General features: G+C 43.2%; 1 protein-coding gene across 1 annotated transcript in view; it reads right to left on the bottom strand.

Moving 5' to 3' along the window:
* LOC104027334 (vascular endothelial growth factor receptor kdr-like) overlaps positions 1-15,954 on the bottom strand; it is a 127,423-nt gene that overhangs the window by 37,683 nt on the left and 73,786 nt on the right. The window contains exons 13-14 of the mRNA XM_075720773.1: positions 8,123-8,231; positions 783-1,076 (exon numbers count right to left, since the gene is read on the bottom strand). Of these exons, the coding sequence (XP_075576888.1) occupies positions 783-1,076; positions 8,123-8,231 (403 nt within the window). The remainder of the gene's footprint in view (positions 1-782; positions 1,077-8,122; positions 8,232-15,954) is intronic.

Genomic DNA, 15,954 nt, shown 5'->3' with positions numbered 1-15,954 from the left:
AGCAGCACTTCTTCTGAGAAGGCTTAGAGCCAGTCGCTCACTTTCTTCACTATGAAGCAGAAGAAACTTCACTAATTTTAAGTGAGTTTCTGCCGGAAGAACTCTCCAGCCCTTTATATTCACATAGCCAAAGAAACCAGGCTTCAGGATCTGTAGTGTTACTATTTTTATGAGAATAAAAGAAAAGAGCTGGGAGGTTGGGTATAAGTAAGAAAATACTGTTATTACAACGAAGCGCATCCCACTTACCCAGAATAAATGGTACCTGTCACTCGATTATACGCTTGACCAGTGACATTTGTGATCACATCTGCTGGGTCCAAATCTATTTAGGTATCTATATCATCCTGGCAGCTGTAAGTGGGTGGAGTCTTCTGCCAAAGTCATATAGACCTGGGGTGACAGTCCCAAATGATGGAGTTGTGCTGTTAGTAATGTGGTGGGTGATGCCTTTTCTCCTCGGTCAACACTGTATCTACACCCAGCGTGGAGTTAGGAGGACAAAATGCAGCTGCAGGCGCCTTCATGTGTAAGGCAGATACTTTATACAAAACCAGTAGTGGCTGGATGAGTAATATGTATGGCTAGGTGTCAATCCACATACAGTAATACAAAAAAAACCCCAAACCAGAGCACAAAGTCTATATTAGGACAGTCCCTAAGAAATGCTGGGCACCTTCTGCTTTGAAAGGCTTCAAAGGGAGCAGGAGATGCACAGCGTTTCTGCTCCTGCAGCAGAGCGATAGCACGTCCCGCTGCCATCTTCCGCTGGCAGGACCTACCTCTGACGAGGAGCTGAGTGTGCTGCTCTAGCGTGTCGGTGCTGTTGTGCTGGTTCTGGGCTCTGCACTTGTAGAGGCCACTCTGATCCTTCGTGACGTTAGTGATGACCAGTGTCAAAGAAATGGAATAGTTGTCAGTCTTCTTGATCACCGAGTCCCGGAGAGCCACCTCTGAGGAGGGGTGATACCAGGCCAGGTGACTGTAGATGTACTTGGAGGCCCGGCAGGTCAGCCGGACGTCGTTCCCCACAATGGTTGTGACTTGCGGGTCTGTTTGCAACCCAAACGGCACATCTAGGAGGAAGAGAAAACACATTTACAATTGAGTCACGACTGAGAAGATCGTTGGTTGCAACTTGATGGTCAAATTTCAAAGACCAGCCGTAATGGAATGAGCCAATTTTAATGAGACCCGCGTTGCATGTGCAAACAGGCACCGGTGCTTGTGAATTCGGGAAGTGCGTGTACCTCTCACGTCCCAGTGCTGACCTGTGGTAGTCTGGCCCTCAGTATTCTAATCATTACATTTGCAAGTAATGAATGGAAAGTTTATAAATAGAAGTCGTTAATGGACTAAGAGAGTTTAATCAAGAGAGATTTCTATCCAGGTAGACAAATGTGTTCATGAGCTCTCCTCTTTCTGTCTGCAATCAGTGCTTGAAAGTATAATTGCATAAGAATAAAGAGACCTATTCCCATTTCTCAGAAGTGACACTCCCTTCACCACTGAACAATCCTCCCGATTCTCCCTTATTTCAACTATGCCAATATTTAGTTTCATCACATGTGCTTTGGTGGATATTTACTTGATCACTGAATGGATTAACTGACCTAATGATGTATAACTCCTTGAGGCCTTTATATTTAGCCGAGAAATACTTTGAGGCATGAGTCCAATCTGTCCACAAAAGAGTAAGCTGTTTCTTGCTATATTTTTAGTAACTTTTCACTCCAGAAAAAAATCAATTTTCCTGAAGTGGTGAACTGAATCCATTTGAAGGCAAGAAAATATGTTTCTGAGTAGAATGCCAAAGTCTGGCCTACAGACACATTCCTATTACTGCATTAGCCACCAGAGACCTACAATTAAATTGTATCTGAAAGATATTCTTTTCCCTTTTTATTCTGTTAGTTTCAGTGATCTGTCCACCCAGCAGACTGGAGTGAAAGTGCATGGATAAGCACAGTGACCTGGAATTATTTTTTCGTCTGTTCGGTGAGGATTTTCAAGCAGCTGAGAGTTATGAGGAATCCCTTATAAATTATACCAGGCGTAGTATGGGGATGGGACGCTTTGGGAGGACTTGCTCTGGATTCCCTTCTGAACATGAACAGTGTTTGCAATAAATCTAATAGATTGTTGCTTCAGTACCAAGCTGTTAGTAAGATGCTTTCTCAAGCTAGGATGAAATGGATGGTACTTTGAGAAGGACGGAAGTTAAAGGGGAGCAAGTATGCAATGCACTTGCAATCTGACAAATTCCACATGGGAGCTGGAATTTGGCCAGGGGCTCACACTGCAAACTCTTGCAAAAAGTTCTGCCGAAGCTGTAGTTGAGCATAAATAGCGAGGCTGATGAAATAACCAATCTGCTTTATAATAAACCATATGTAAAATAGAGAGCCCTAAAGGAGCTTTCAGATATGATTGAAAGTCTCTCTTCTTCACAAATCATCTGGAACAGAACCAATAAGCTTTGCCTCATGGTTTTCAAAGACTGGCACCAGAAATGTTTTACAAAAGATCCAAAAAGAGAAGAGACCCCTCAGGCCACAGCTGTGGAACTTGATATTTTTCTTTTCTTTCCTTTTCATGAAATTTCAGTTTACTTTATGCAGTGTTTTGTTAGGCTCAGTTGTTCTCTTTCTTGCTTAGTGCTAGCTGTACACTCAAACTGACTTGTGTAATACATCCATTCTTCACATCTGACGTCCTGTGGTTCCAGCTTGTCAAGATGATGCTTATCAAAAAGGGGGAAAAGGCTGAGGCCAGCAGAACTTCTCTAAACAGGAAGAACTAAGGTCCAGTGAAAACACTGGGATGTGGCATGAACAGCATCTCAGCATCTCTCCTGAATCTGTCAAACCAAAATAGGGACAAAGTGCTCTCTTAACTTGCCTCTTTCTTAGTTTCTCTTCTAAGCATTTGCTATCTCTGCTAAGTGTTTGCTCCAGCAAGAGTTATAGCACTAAGGTAGATGGATCTTTGGTTAGAGGCAGTTCTTTAGTAAGCTCAATGGTCTGGGAGACCTCCTGAAATCCCCTCCACCCTGAATTATCCTATGATCCTAAGTGCTGGGTCTCAGTGAAAGCATAAAGGGATTCCAGGTAAAGTGATGAGGTAGGAGTTTGGTCACATTACCTGGGGTAAAACACAGTGAACCCCTGCAAATCTGCAGGGCAAGCTAAACCTTGGCCTTAAGCGGTTAGGCTGGCAGCCCCGTTTGCCCTGGCCTCTGCCTCTCAGGAAGCCTTTTCTTCAGGAGAATTTCTTCTTACAACTCGCAGCCCCGTTTGTTTTGCAGGGTGAGTTTCCCTGAATGGCTGTGGGAGAAAGCCCACCCCAGGGGAAATACTGCATCTCTTGGGGTAAGGCATTGGCGTGTGTACGGCAGTGACAGCATGGGCTGGAGTGCCCGCAGATCTCTGACATTTTGGTGTAAATTCCCAATGAATTTGATGTGTTCATTTCCAAGCCCTAAATTGTGAGGCTGCTCGATAGTTTCACCTTGCTGCTGGACTTCACCAGTGCAGGGTTTTTTCTACCAACTTAACATTCTGGGAGCAGAGGGCTGGCTTGTTTTTCTTATCGTTTCTTCTGCTGACATTTTTTATTTAGCATTTTGAATATTTTTAGCTGGAACCTGTGCTATTCTCTTCCATCTTGTTAGCCTTTCAAGAAGCTCTTTCAGCTCCAATAGAATATTCATTGATTTTCATTACAGTGGAAGGAAAAAGAGAGAAAGAAGAGATCTCTCTTGCTCTCCTCTCTCTTTTCTCCTCCTACCTGGATTATCTGGGGAGTAACTGCAGCTTTGAGAGCACATTATAAGTCAGTTCATCTCTTAGACTACTTTGCTTACACAATCTTGAACCTGAGCAGTGATTAACTTGTGCTCTCTGAACAGATACAGTGTTTTATAAGACTCCTAATAAGTTGGCTAAAAGAATGCACCATGGGGCCTTTTCTCTTTTATCAGCAGTCACCAAACATTTGTCTTTCGTATTGTATTACAGCGTAGTAGCCGCGAATTTCATTCTCGACTGTGCGGGATTCCATGGCAAAATAGGGAAATAAGCCATTGGGGGAAGGTAAAAAGTCAGCATAAATCAAAAGAAAGTCTGGCTCCATTTGTATTTACAAGGAATTAATTGGTTTTAATTTCCTGTGCTTTGCACAATAATCTGTGTAATTCAAAACTTCTGCTCGTTCCCAAATTCCATCCCTGTGCCTGTCAGGGTGGGGGGGTTGCCATCAGGCATATGCATGTAGGGAGAGTGAGAAAAAGAAAGGGTGAGCCCTACCATCTGAAACAGCGCAGAGCTTTTCATAAATCCTGTAAACATGTCAGGAATAAGCAAACGGAGAGTGGCAAGCAGTTGTAGGACAGCCCAGTTCATCCATTGTTCTAGTATCTGATAGCAGATTTTTATCTCATGTTTGAAATACAGTATTTTCTTTCTGGTATAAATCTTTAACTCTGTTTTTCTGCGTTGTTTTTGCAATCAGATAAGCCCTTGAAAAAGGGCTTTTGTTATTATTTGTTATTCTTATCATAATTCATTTATATTCCAAGACCATTCAGAGGTTTCAAATGGGTGGGATCCCATTTTGTTGTACGTACTACAATCATACAAAGGCTCGAATTTGATTTACTGTGGACCTACAGTAATATATAGCTGCCCTTTCCAAGGTGCAGACCAGAGATTAGCAGGTAAATAATACTTGTTCATAGCAGAGAATACCTCCGGGAGACATCAGGTCAGCTTTTCACTGCGCTAGGAAGGTTGCGGTCTGCCTCGAGTGTCCTTTGGTGCGTAACCGATGGTGGGCAATGACATGAGGCAGTTGTGAGCATCTGACGGCTCGCCCGCATTGCCTCTGCCCATGACAAAATAGTCGTCTGACTTAAATGGGAATGCTGGTGTCAGAACTGTGGTAGGCAAGACAGGTGGGAGACACATTTCTTTTCCGCAAGAAACAGTAAAAAGGATTTACACAAAAATACGGGAATAAGAGTGAGGCCAGGGCATGATGGATAACACTGCTACTGCATCGCTGTGGGAGTTTCTGCTGTCATGAACAGCTTCAGGAGAGCTTCAGTGGGACACTGACAGTCGGGACATCTGCAGAAAGAGCTCAGAGAGGCTTCAGGGCTGTCACTGAACGATAAGATTTCTCATCATGTTGGACCCCTTATATGGTTGGGTTTCAGCATGATCTCCAAACCCTGTTGACCCTTCACTGAAATGAATTCTGCTGGCAAAGAAACGATTTAAAAATAGATACCAGTTCTATTTCTAGTGTCTGTGGGAGTTTTTGGGGGGGCTCTGCAGTGGAAGAACAAAACGGCTGTTGACATTATTCCACTGGGATAAATAAATATTTCTGAAATGAATATGGTGGTGATGAAAACACCAGGCTGGAGTAAGGCATGTCCCCAGAAAGCATGTGCAGCCTGGACAGCACCTGATGAAGTTTCCCTGTAACACTCTGCTATGTCCTGACAAAACATTTCAACCCTGACCTAGTGGAACAGGTTTTTGAGGGAAGAAGAGAGTTTAACCTCTGTATCATCTTCAGATTTCTTACCAGGGAGAAGTTAATTTAAGTTCAATTCAGCCAAAATGTTTGAAAGCAGCTTGGGATCCACCAGCTTGTTTGTCGGTGGGAGATAATGGCAGATCAGGTCTTTAAAATCAACAAATTGAGGAATTAATTGTGGAGTCCCACAACTAGCAGCTGTTCTGCAGAGAACAGAGCACTGTGAAGAGCTACGAACATTTGCTAGATGTTGTCCTAAAGGCCCACACATTGCTTGTGTGCTCTCAGACTCTAACTCAGCCTTTATCTCAGCTTACAGGTTCAATCTGCATAAAATTAATCAGCCTAGCAATTGTAAAGTGGCCTGCTTTAGAGCCTTATGCTTTTGGACTTCCCGCATTTGGTACCTCCCAAACTGTCCCTGAATGTCCCTCTGACACTGAGCCTAGAGGCAACTCCTGGTGAGAGTAACCTGGGAGCTTCTTAGCCTCCTCCTCCGAGTGCACCCAGTAGAAGACAGTGCTTTTTTTTCATCTGTGAGAGCAGCAGCTCTCATAGCAGCCTGGCCACTTGTTGGAGTAATATGCATTACTCAGCAGAGGACCATCATGTAAAGAAACCCAGCAGCAGGTCACTCTGCTGCTATTTTACCACTGTAACATGACCTACTTTAGGATCAGGATGGCCACATTTAGAAAGATTTAATTTCTTTCTAATCCATAAACACCACTATTTTTAAACACAGCACTTAAAAAAGTCAGTCATGCTCGTTCAGCATCTGCCTCTTGCCCAGAATGGGACAGACTCACAGGCAAAAATATATCTGTCTTGCCAAGCCCTATTTGTCTCCTGGTCTGTTTTGGTGGAAACATTTCCACCATAACCGCTGCCAATAATTTTGTCCAGTGTTTCATTTCCTTCATAACTAAAATTGCACGATTAAAACATTTGTGTCTCAAAACATTGCTAGATTGATCTTAAAATAAAAAATCTGAAATACTATCTCACTGTGGGGGAAAAAAACCCTACATAACTTTATTATTAAAATAAAACATAGTTGTGAAAGGTGCGTGGATTGATCTAACCCTTTGAATCTGACCTTATGCTAGTTGCTTATTTAGTGGCTGCAGCACTGGTTTTAGTCATCAAGTATTACAAAGTACTGGGAATAGCTTGGGAACATAGGGCTTTGAGTAACCCATCCAAACACGATAGCTGGCAGAATTCAGAGCACAAACCAACCCACGTGAAGACTTAACACTTGGAAGTGGGAAGTGTAAAATTAATAGCTGGTCTTCAGCCTGCATTGGACGTCTTGAGGACCTCTTATGTCTGAGCTGTATCTCCCAAAAATGCACCTTGAAGGCCTTTTTCCTAAGTAAATAAGAGTTAAAGCTTTGGAAAATATCTTTTGGAGGCTTAAACCCTCTTCTGTCTCCATAAGGCATTGGGGTAGTACAAAGAAGCTGTAAATGGAGGTGAAATCCTTCCCCCATATGGCACCAGCTTCGTTGTCGTTCAATGACGTTTTTTGTATTAGCACTTCTATGTAATAAGAATGGTAACAATATTTAGTGAGCCCTTTTTTGGTTAGCCCCATTTGAAATGGGCTGAATTACTTTAGAGCAATGGAGTCAAACAACACAGGACGCAGAGGAGTGCAGAGGAGTGCAGAGCACTGCCACGGGCGAGCTGCGCCCTCAGAATTTGCTTCATGGGGAAGAAACCAAGTAGTGAGAAACAGACATTTACCTTCCAGGACACTTCTGCACTCTTTGTTCCAAAAATTGTTATTTTGGTGCAAATTCTACCAGCCAACATCCACTCATCCAGAAAGTGAGCACAGAAATGGTTCAGTTTGTTCTGGTTAAGCACTTGAACAAGGCTGTCCGTGGACTTGTCTCTTTTTTTAAATTCCCATCTCTCCTAAAAGCATTATGTAGGTCTTGATCTCACTACTAAAGAATTTCTGTGTTGAAAGGTTAAGCAGATATTTGTTTGGATTTGTGTTCTTTGGAGAAATAGCATGTCCACCTCCTCCCTCCTTAAAGGGCACTGGAAAGGCTAATTGCTCAGGCAGGGATCCAATGTCACAACAACTCCCAGTGATATCAGCCCTGGATTAGGTCTGAATATTGGCCTTGCTCACCTTTGCTGTGTCTGCTGACTTAATTGGAGACCAGCCGTTCTCCTGAGTCAGGGAGAGGCTTCAGGCCTTTGGAAGACTACAAAGGATTTAGCTTTTTGCTCGAGGTTTCATGAGGACAGCGCTCAAATGTTACGAGTGTTGCTTTAAGACACGGGCAGCTAGACTCAGGGCCTGCATCTGCAGCTTGAAAAGGGCAAGAGGGGCATCAGGTCTGATGCTGGACATGTCAGACTCAGCTGTGCACCGACACAGGACCCAACCTTGCATGTGGTGGAGGGCCTGGACTGTGTGATTGGGAGTGCTCTGAAAACACAACGTGCCGGGGCTCCCAGAAGTTTTAACGAGCACTCACCAGCCACGTAAAACTTGAAGGTAAATCAGATCATCAGCACCTAGTTTTTGTGTAGCGTCTCTTGTGTTGTTTACCTGAGACATAGAACTCAATGCTCCTCTCTTCTTCGCCGATCTTGTTTGAAGCCACGCAGTAATAGATTCCTGATGCGCTGCTGTTCTCCATAGTTAGTGTGCTCACAATCTGCCAAGCAAAGAGAGAAAAAGTAAAGGCTTTGAGTGGGGGTAGGCTTAGCAGAGAGGCTTGAGAGTAGTGGATAAGTACACGTTTCATGGTAGAAAAACAGTTAACAAAGGAGTTTCTAGTAATGAGTGAAGCTCACAGGCAGACAAGTGCTTCTACTGGGTTTTTGGTCTCTCATCTCACATCACCTCAGCCCAGTTGATTCTCTGTCCTCCTCATTCCTAAACCTTCCCCTTCTTTTCTTCCTGTCTCCTCCGTGAAAAACGGGGTTCCCCTTTGACAGACTGCCAAGGTCTTGGTGTGACAACACCAGCAAAAAGCTAAAGCGAAGGACCCGGAAGATTCACCTAAGACACTGGAAATGAAGCCCCACATCCACCTATTTTCTTTTCTGCTTTTCAGTTACGGTTTCCGTGGGTAACAGGACACCCACATTTGCATGGGAAGCAGGTCATTCATATGGATGTGGTATAAAGAATATTGCAGGATTTTGCTTTGCTGTAACCCTAGAGAAGGGAGGGAGGGATGTGGCCCCTTTGGGCCCCAGCTCACTCTTCTAAATTGTGCTTGGAAGCCCCTTGATTCCATAACCCTTCCTCAGAGCCTTGCCAGAATTTGTGAGGTAAGAAAAGAAGCTCTGGAGAAGCTGCCTGTGCTAAGACACTTGGCAAATGCAGAAAGCAAGGGAGGATCGTGAAGGAGAAGGAACACTTGTCCAGAGCTTCACCACACAGAGAAAGGAAGTGGTTCAGTTACTCATGGGGCTGAAATCAAACACATCCTTAAGAAATTGTGTTCCTTAAACATCCTAAGCCCCTGCTTCCGTAGAGGGCCTTCTTAATGAGGTGCCAACCGTACGGCACTCCCCTGTCCCTGTCATGATGCAACATCACAGGCTTATGGAGGACTACCCACAGGTCATGGCTTAAGTTATTTCTAGTACTTCCTTTGGGCTGCTAGCAAGAAAGCAGGGTCTAACCCACCAAGACAGATACGTTCTTGCAAGATTACTTTGCTTCCCCTGCAGCCATTCACCTGAGGAACTCTGAGCCCTCACATTTGGAACAAATATCACTTTCTTTGCCGTCCTCTCTAAGGACTTTGAGAATCAAAACTTATAACACCCTCTGGCCCTTTGTCCTTATCTCCAGAGAGCGCTTTGAAGTGCACAAAAGCATCTCTGGACTTTCTTTTTAATATCCTAAACTAAACTCACACAAGACATTCCTTTACTCCTCATAAAGCTGCACCATGAATGTGTCTATAGCTGTGCGGGATGTATTTTCAGAGTTATTTAAGATTTTCTGAGCTTTAGCACTTTAAATCCTGTAGGGAAATGAGTTTCAAAGGTTTTGATCCCATGTGCATTTTACGTTCTAATGGGGAACATTTTCAGCAGAATAATGAGTAAGTGGAAAAGTATCTACTTCTCATGGGCACCAAACACAGAAATTAGCCAAGAATAGGGACAAACCAAATTTAGGGGTGAAAAGAGGAGACCGGTCAACCCAGCTCCCTCTGGTGTCCACCAAAGAAAGAGCTGTGCAGTTCTGATTGATTTACGATGTGAAAATAGCTCTAACTTGGATATAAAATCACCCAGAGAAGCAGTCTGCTCCTCCTCCTTGTTCTATTCCTGTAGCAGTGGGCCTAATGCCACAGGTTATTAACAAGCACATGTTCAGAGCACTACCCCTGACTTTAAGCAGCAGACACTGCCTTTTGAATTACTGCTGAATCAGGACCAAGGTCTTTCTTTTCATGATTACTGGACCTTAGAATTTTATATTTGGGAATAGAAAAAGCCAATATAAATGTATGTGTTGAGGACAGAAGGGGATAAATTTGGACAGCTATTTAACAGCTATTAGTCTTGCTAAGTGACAGCTCTAGATGGGAAGTCAAGGATAATACTGTAGAGCCAGTTAAAATCGTAAAGGGAAATGTAATTATCCACTTTGGAATATGTCCAAAGTGTTAGGGGTGACACTGTGACTCTTCTAAAAACCGATGCAGTGCTTCAAGCTGCATTTGGTGGCCCAGAGGTAAACACACACATATGCTCATGAACACATGCAGACGCTAACATCGCTAACTACATAACTCAAGAAAAGTCTGATGTCGTAGTGGGGAAAAAAAAAGAACAAATAGCTATACCGAGACCTCATCTTAGCTAATCTCAATTGTGTCTAGATGTGAAGGTGAAAAAGATGTTAAAAAGATGATGGGAAACAATCTGAGGACAAATTCTTGGGAAAAAAAATTACTGAGGAAAAGTGAAAGTAGTTTTCTTGTTTGTATGCTTAAAATCACTGTTAGGATTTTTGTTATGTTTGCTACACACCTGAGCATAAGAGGTAAGGCACTTTACTGTCTTGTATTAGAACTAGCACCTCCCACAGTCCTCCAAAATGTGACTTTTAAACGAGCAGCATCCAGCAGAGAAATATATGTGATTTCAGAGCTGGAAATGAAGGGTTTTGAGTGATCTTCTTGTAATAAGATGAACCCCTTGAAATCATTACACATCAGCTTTTCACTCTAGCTGTGTGTTCCCAGGTAAATCCCTGAGACTGGGAGTCCAATTATCTTTCCAGCATCTTAAATAAAGTTCTCGGTTGCCAAACTAACCTAATCCTGGTTTAGTCCTCAACAGAGTGATGCTTTGGAACACTAACATGCTATACTGAAGGGCATCCAAATCCTCCTTCCCTCTGTAAGACCACATAGTTTTGTCTTTCACCAAAAGGAACCTGAAGGAAGCATTTAGGAAGCCAGCAGTGGTATCTGCTTTTTGAAGTATCTGTAGATCAAGGATATCCCATTGAAATCAATCAAGGAGATCCCATTGAAAAGTAACCCCTATTAACCCAGATGTTAAACCCCATAGTATTCACAATGCTGATGTTTTGGCAGTTGCTCATCACCCGTTACTGTAGGCAACCCAAGGTGAACAAACTTGAAAATTTGAAATTTTTCTGTACTTGGTCATAGTGGCAGATAGGGATAAGGATTTTGTTCTTCTAAATGCCATCCCTATAGCTTCAATGCAACCATTTCAAGGAAAGTCTGCAAAAACAAGTTGAATGAGAAAGCGCTTTGAACTTGAGCAAGCGAACATAGGAATCTTTTCCCATTATTAACAGTGAAAACTGTTAGCAGACTTCTCTCTCGGTGGCGTGGCACAGTCCCAGCATTTGGGGACCTTTAGTATAGAGTGGAAAAAAATTCTGAGGGGATAATCTACTTTGTGTGCTTAGTCCATGCACCTGGCAAAGTATTTTCCATTTTTGGAATGAGAGCCAGGATAGCAAAGTTTGAGACACATTGGCATTTGCCACATCTAGACTCTTGAAATCACAAATTAGCAGCACGGGACCGCTGGTGGTCTCCTGCCTGACCTCTTACTCGAAGCAGGGCTCACATCAAAGCTGTTTCTCATGCCTTCTACTCAGAAAGCTCTGCTCCCAGACAGAGCAGAGCACTTTCTGCTAAGTCGAAATAACGATGCTGATGTGACATCTGCAATTGCCTTGAAACATTGCATCTCTTCAGTGAAATTACTATTCATGAGCTATTGACAGCCTGGAAGTTTGCACTTTCTAGTTTACCTTCCACTCCATGTCCTAGTCAAGAGCAGTTCAGACTCAATGCCACGTTAACCTTTGCCAATGTACTCCAGCCACAAGTGGTAGCACAAACTGTGTGGCTCTTCAGTCCTGAGCTTCTGTGCAGACTGTGCTGGAACCAATGGTAATTAATAACAAATTATTGGCATGTAATGTCTAGACATCTTCCTAGTGGGAGCTGGACTGAGATCCCATGTTCACTGCATACCAAACACCAAACATCCTTCGGACCAGTCTTGATTGCCTGTGTTGAATTTGGAAGTAAAGGGCTCCATTTCCTATTACTTAACCTAAAGGCCACCCAATACTGTGAGCCCAAAGAAAGGATTATTAGCTAATAAATAATTACTATAAAGGAATAAACTAAGTTTAAAACTCAATAAGAAAAGAAATAAAATGACTGATCTCTGAAGAACAGCTATGACAAGTAAATAGACATTGCTGCTGGGAAAACTCATAATGGAATAGTTCAATAAAGTCCATATGTCTTGCACTGTAATGTTCCCGAACTGATAAAAACAAGCTATTTTAGAACCAGCCAAATAACATTCCACAGCCAGCTACCATGAGTGTTTTAAGACATCTTGTAGTAAGGACAGAGCAGCGAGGCCTTTTTTTTAAGCTGGAGCCAGCATGAATTAATATATCTTGTTATTCCTTGCTTTCTCTTTCCTTTGTCTAATCCCTCCCTCCAACAGCTTTCGTTAACAATTCTTCTCTCTTTCACTTCGTTAGCTATATGTGGGCGAGGATGAGGAGTAGAAAAAGTGGGTGGAAAACTTCTCAGCTGTCTAACTCTGGCAGAGCTGGGGTGGAGGTGGCTAGAGGGAGATGAAATTGTAGGAACTTCATCAGAGATCCCGCAAAGAAAATATTCAGCTACCTCCCAATCCATCTACTTGAATGGCACAGAATAACACTTATTTCTATAGCCTGACAATTCTGATCCGTGATCTTAGTTCATTCATTCAAAACATGCTAAAGGATGGACTGAGGACAAGTGATAAGAGAAGTCTGTGAGTTGACTGAGAACTCCTAGGGTTTGCTCTCATCTCTGGCAGTGGGCGTTTCTCTCGCTGTACAATGAGAACAATCGTTGCCTTCCTTGCAGAGTACGGCAGAGCTGATGGTAGTACCGTGTGATCAGGAAAGGTGCTGGACAGGGCAGGAAACTGGGGAAAACCGGGGGTTTGAGGTGCCTCTGGAGGAGCTGGTGTACATTTCCAGTACGGACGGACTGATCACTCTCTGGCCCGAGAGCAGGAGGTAGGTACTGGCTAGTCATGAGCAGTTACCACCCCCATGCTTCTTCCTTGCTCCCAGTGATTGCAGCTAATGAATTTAAGAGGGCAGGGAAGACAGAGGGCCATTTCTTATGTCCCTGCGGCTAGCCAGGCTCTCTCAAGAAGACCTGCCAAGGACAGTGTAGTAGTCCATGTGCTCCTGTGCTTGGGTAGTGCCTGAAACATCTGGGCTAGTCTCCCAGAGAGCAGAACCTTTGAACAAAGGTTCAAAAACCCAGCTGTGCGACTGTTCACCCTCCCCTGCCAGAGCCCAACATGACATGGCTTGTGGGAGCTCACTGAAATGGGCACCCACGCAGGGTGACAGATTTAAACAGCCCTCCTGAGTTGCTCACATACTTTTCACCAAATGCATCCCACTACTCTAATGTAGTCTTTTAAATCTCTTCAGGAGGTTTAAATCTGGCATTTTGGGGTCAACTTTCTTTGAGTGGTTATGAATTTTGCCAGCAAAAGAGATATATGAGTTTCATTGCAGAAATATCCACATGGCCAGACCACTCTCTCATATATACACGAAAGGGAGAAAAGAGATGAAAAGAAATCCCCAATGAGGACTGAGTTTTGTATGGATCTTGCTATTCTTTTCTGCTATGTTCTGTTCTCCCAAGCTCAGACCAGTATGTTCAGTTTACCAACAGGAAAGAAAATAAAATAGCAACCTAGCTCCTTGCAACTTGACAAGGAAATTCAGGCAATTCACGCAATCATGGGTGTTTCACCTGGTGTTAAAAAGCAGTCTTTGGAGGTAGCTACACAGTAGTTTAATTCACAAAGTGAAAAGTTCAACATTGACTCAAAACCACTGGGAAAATTAAACTAGCACGATGCAATTACCTCAACCACTATTTGACCAAAACTTCAGCGAAGTACATTGTAAGGCTAGCAATAACCACATGCTTTTCTTTAGGAATGAGACTCAGCCCTTAGAAGACAGGAGGGGGTGAAATTCACTTCTCTATCTGTGCAATAATAATGGAATAATCGTTATGAAGAAGATGACAAGAAACCTCAATTTTACATGCCACTTTTGTCAAATAGATGTCTAAAGATCTTGATGTGATCAAAGGTCACATCAAGCATGAGTGGTCTGCTGGAAAAATCCTTGCTTGCTAGCTGTTGAGCAAGATTTTGGATCTGGTAATATCTGGGGGCTTGTTTCCATACTCTTAGCAGCTCTAAAAAGTTAATGCATTTTTTCATATGTCGCTGAACCAGCATGGATTTCTACAGTTCTTTGAGGGTGAACTCTAGGGATGCTGAGAAATCTTAGAGAGTAGGTAAATTCCACCTTCTGCTCTGACACTCCAGCTAGCATTGGACAGGCTCAAATCACACGGTCAAAATAACCGATCTCAGCTAATCCCAGCTTCATAACACAGTCAATAAAAGCCACGCTCAGTCAGACTCCGACATCTTTATTATTTCATCTGGCTAGTCAATGCAGATGAATTACTTGCTAGGACATGGTGGGAATGGATTGGGCTGTTTCCTGTCTATTCCATTTCTGGTGGGAATAACGACTGATAAAACACAAGGAAAAGTCTGAAGGCTATAAGTTTTCATCAGTGTCTTTTTTTTGAATTATACTCTTATTATTTAAAGACTCCACTCAACACAGATAGCCTTCGACGTCAGGAAGGGGGAAGGAGAGGAATTGTCTGCTAATGCAAGCAGGGAGACAAAGTGCTGAAACCTGAGATTCATAAAATCTAGTTTTATTAATTTGAATAAATCTTAATCAGGATATAAAAATTATTAGGAAACACCTCACAATGTGTTTTCTACCAGGTGATCAGCAGAGGATGAAAATAATGAATATACTATAAACTGTGAAATTATGTAGCTTGTAAATAAATATTTTTATGAAACTTTAATACTGAAATAGGTAAAAGCTTAAGTTAAAGGGTTGTAGGCTGAGCTTTTAAACATGTCTAAAAAATGAACGCTTCAGGATGCCTGGATATAGAAGGAGCAGAGGTGGCTGTGCAGGGCAGAGCGAGGAGCAGCCTCGGGGCAGTCTGCGGTACTCAGGGCATGCGCAGCAGCAAAGCTCTTAGGGAACAAGAGGAGCCCTGGGGACTGCGTGGGGTCCTTGTCCCGAGGTTCCCTCATGGCCCTTGTTTCCACTAAGCAGTTGCACCTCCCTTCTCCTAGCACTCTATGTCCGTGATGTTTTACAGGCAGGAAAGCCAGGCACATGGCGATGTCAGGACTGACCTGCGGGTGGGCGATATGGTGTCCTCTGTGGGAGTGGAGCACTATTTCTCCTCCGATTGCTGTACCTGGAGATTGCTGCACCTTTTCTTTCTAGGGAACTTACGTGATAGGGGAAAGCTGGGAAGTCCCTCATCGTGCACCAACATAGACTGAGGATGTGTTTGGAGTGCCCCACTGGATCCAGGAGCTCTGTGGCATTCCTAAAACACCTCAATCAGAGACTGCAGCCCAATCCCATCTTATGGCCACTAGCAGACTAAAATTTCACCCAGTTGCAGATTTGCCTCAGCAAAGTTGGTAAAAGAAGAAATGGGAGTGGGGTACACAGGCATGAAACAAAGAAAAATGTTTCTAATTTTGTGTTGTCGAGGTGTCTCACTATCCCAGCACGTGGGACAATTCATCAACCAACAGGTATTTTTTGAGTCACAGCAACTGTGAAACTCTTCACTTTTATATGGGGACTAACATAACTTTAAGACTGATCATCAGATAGAAACTAAGCTCTTGGACACCAGATCATGTATTTAGACAAACTGTATATATGGAGAGAAACAATAGCCGTGAGAG

This window comes from Pelecanus crispus, chromosome 13 (assembly GCF_030463565.1).
Source record: "Pelecanus crispus isolate bPelCri1 chromosome 13, bPelCri1.pri, whole genome shotgun sequence".
NCBI classification, from domain to species: Eukaryota; Metazoa; Chordata; class Aves; order Pelecaniformes; family Pelecanidae; genus Pelecanus; species Pelecanus crispus.
The sequence above is the reverse complement of the archived record's forward strand: the minus strand, read 5'-3'. Positions and strand labels throughout refer to the sequence as shown.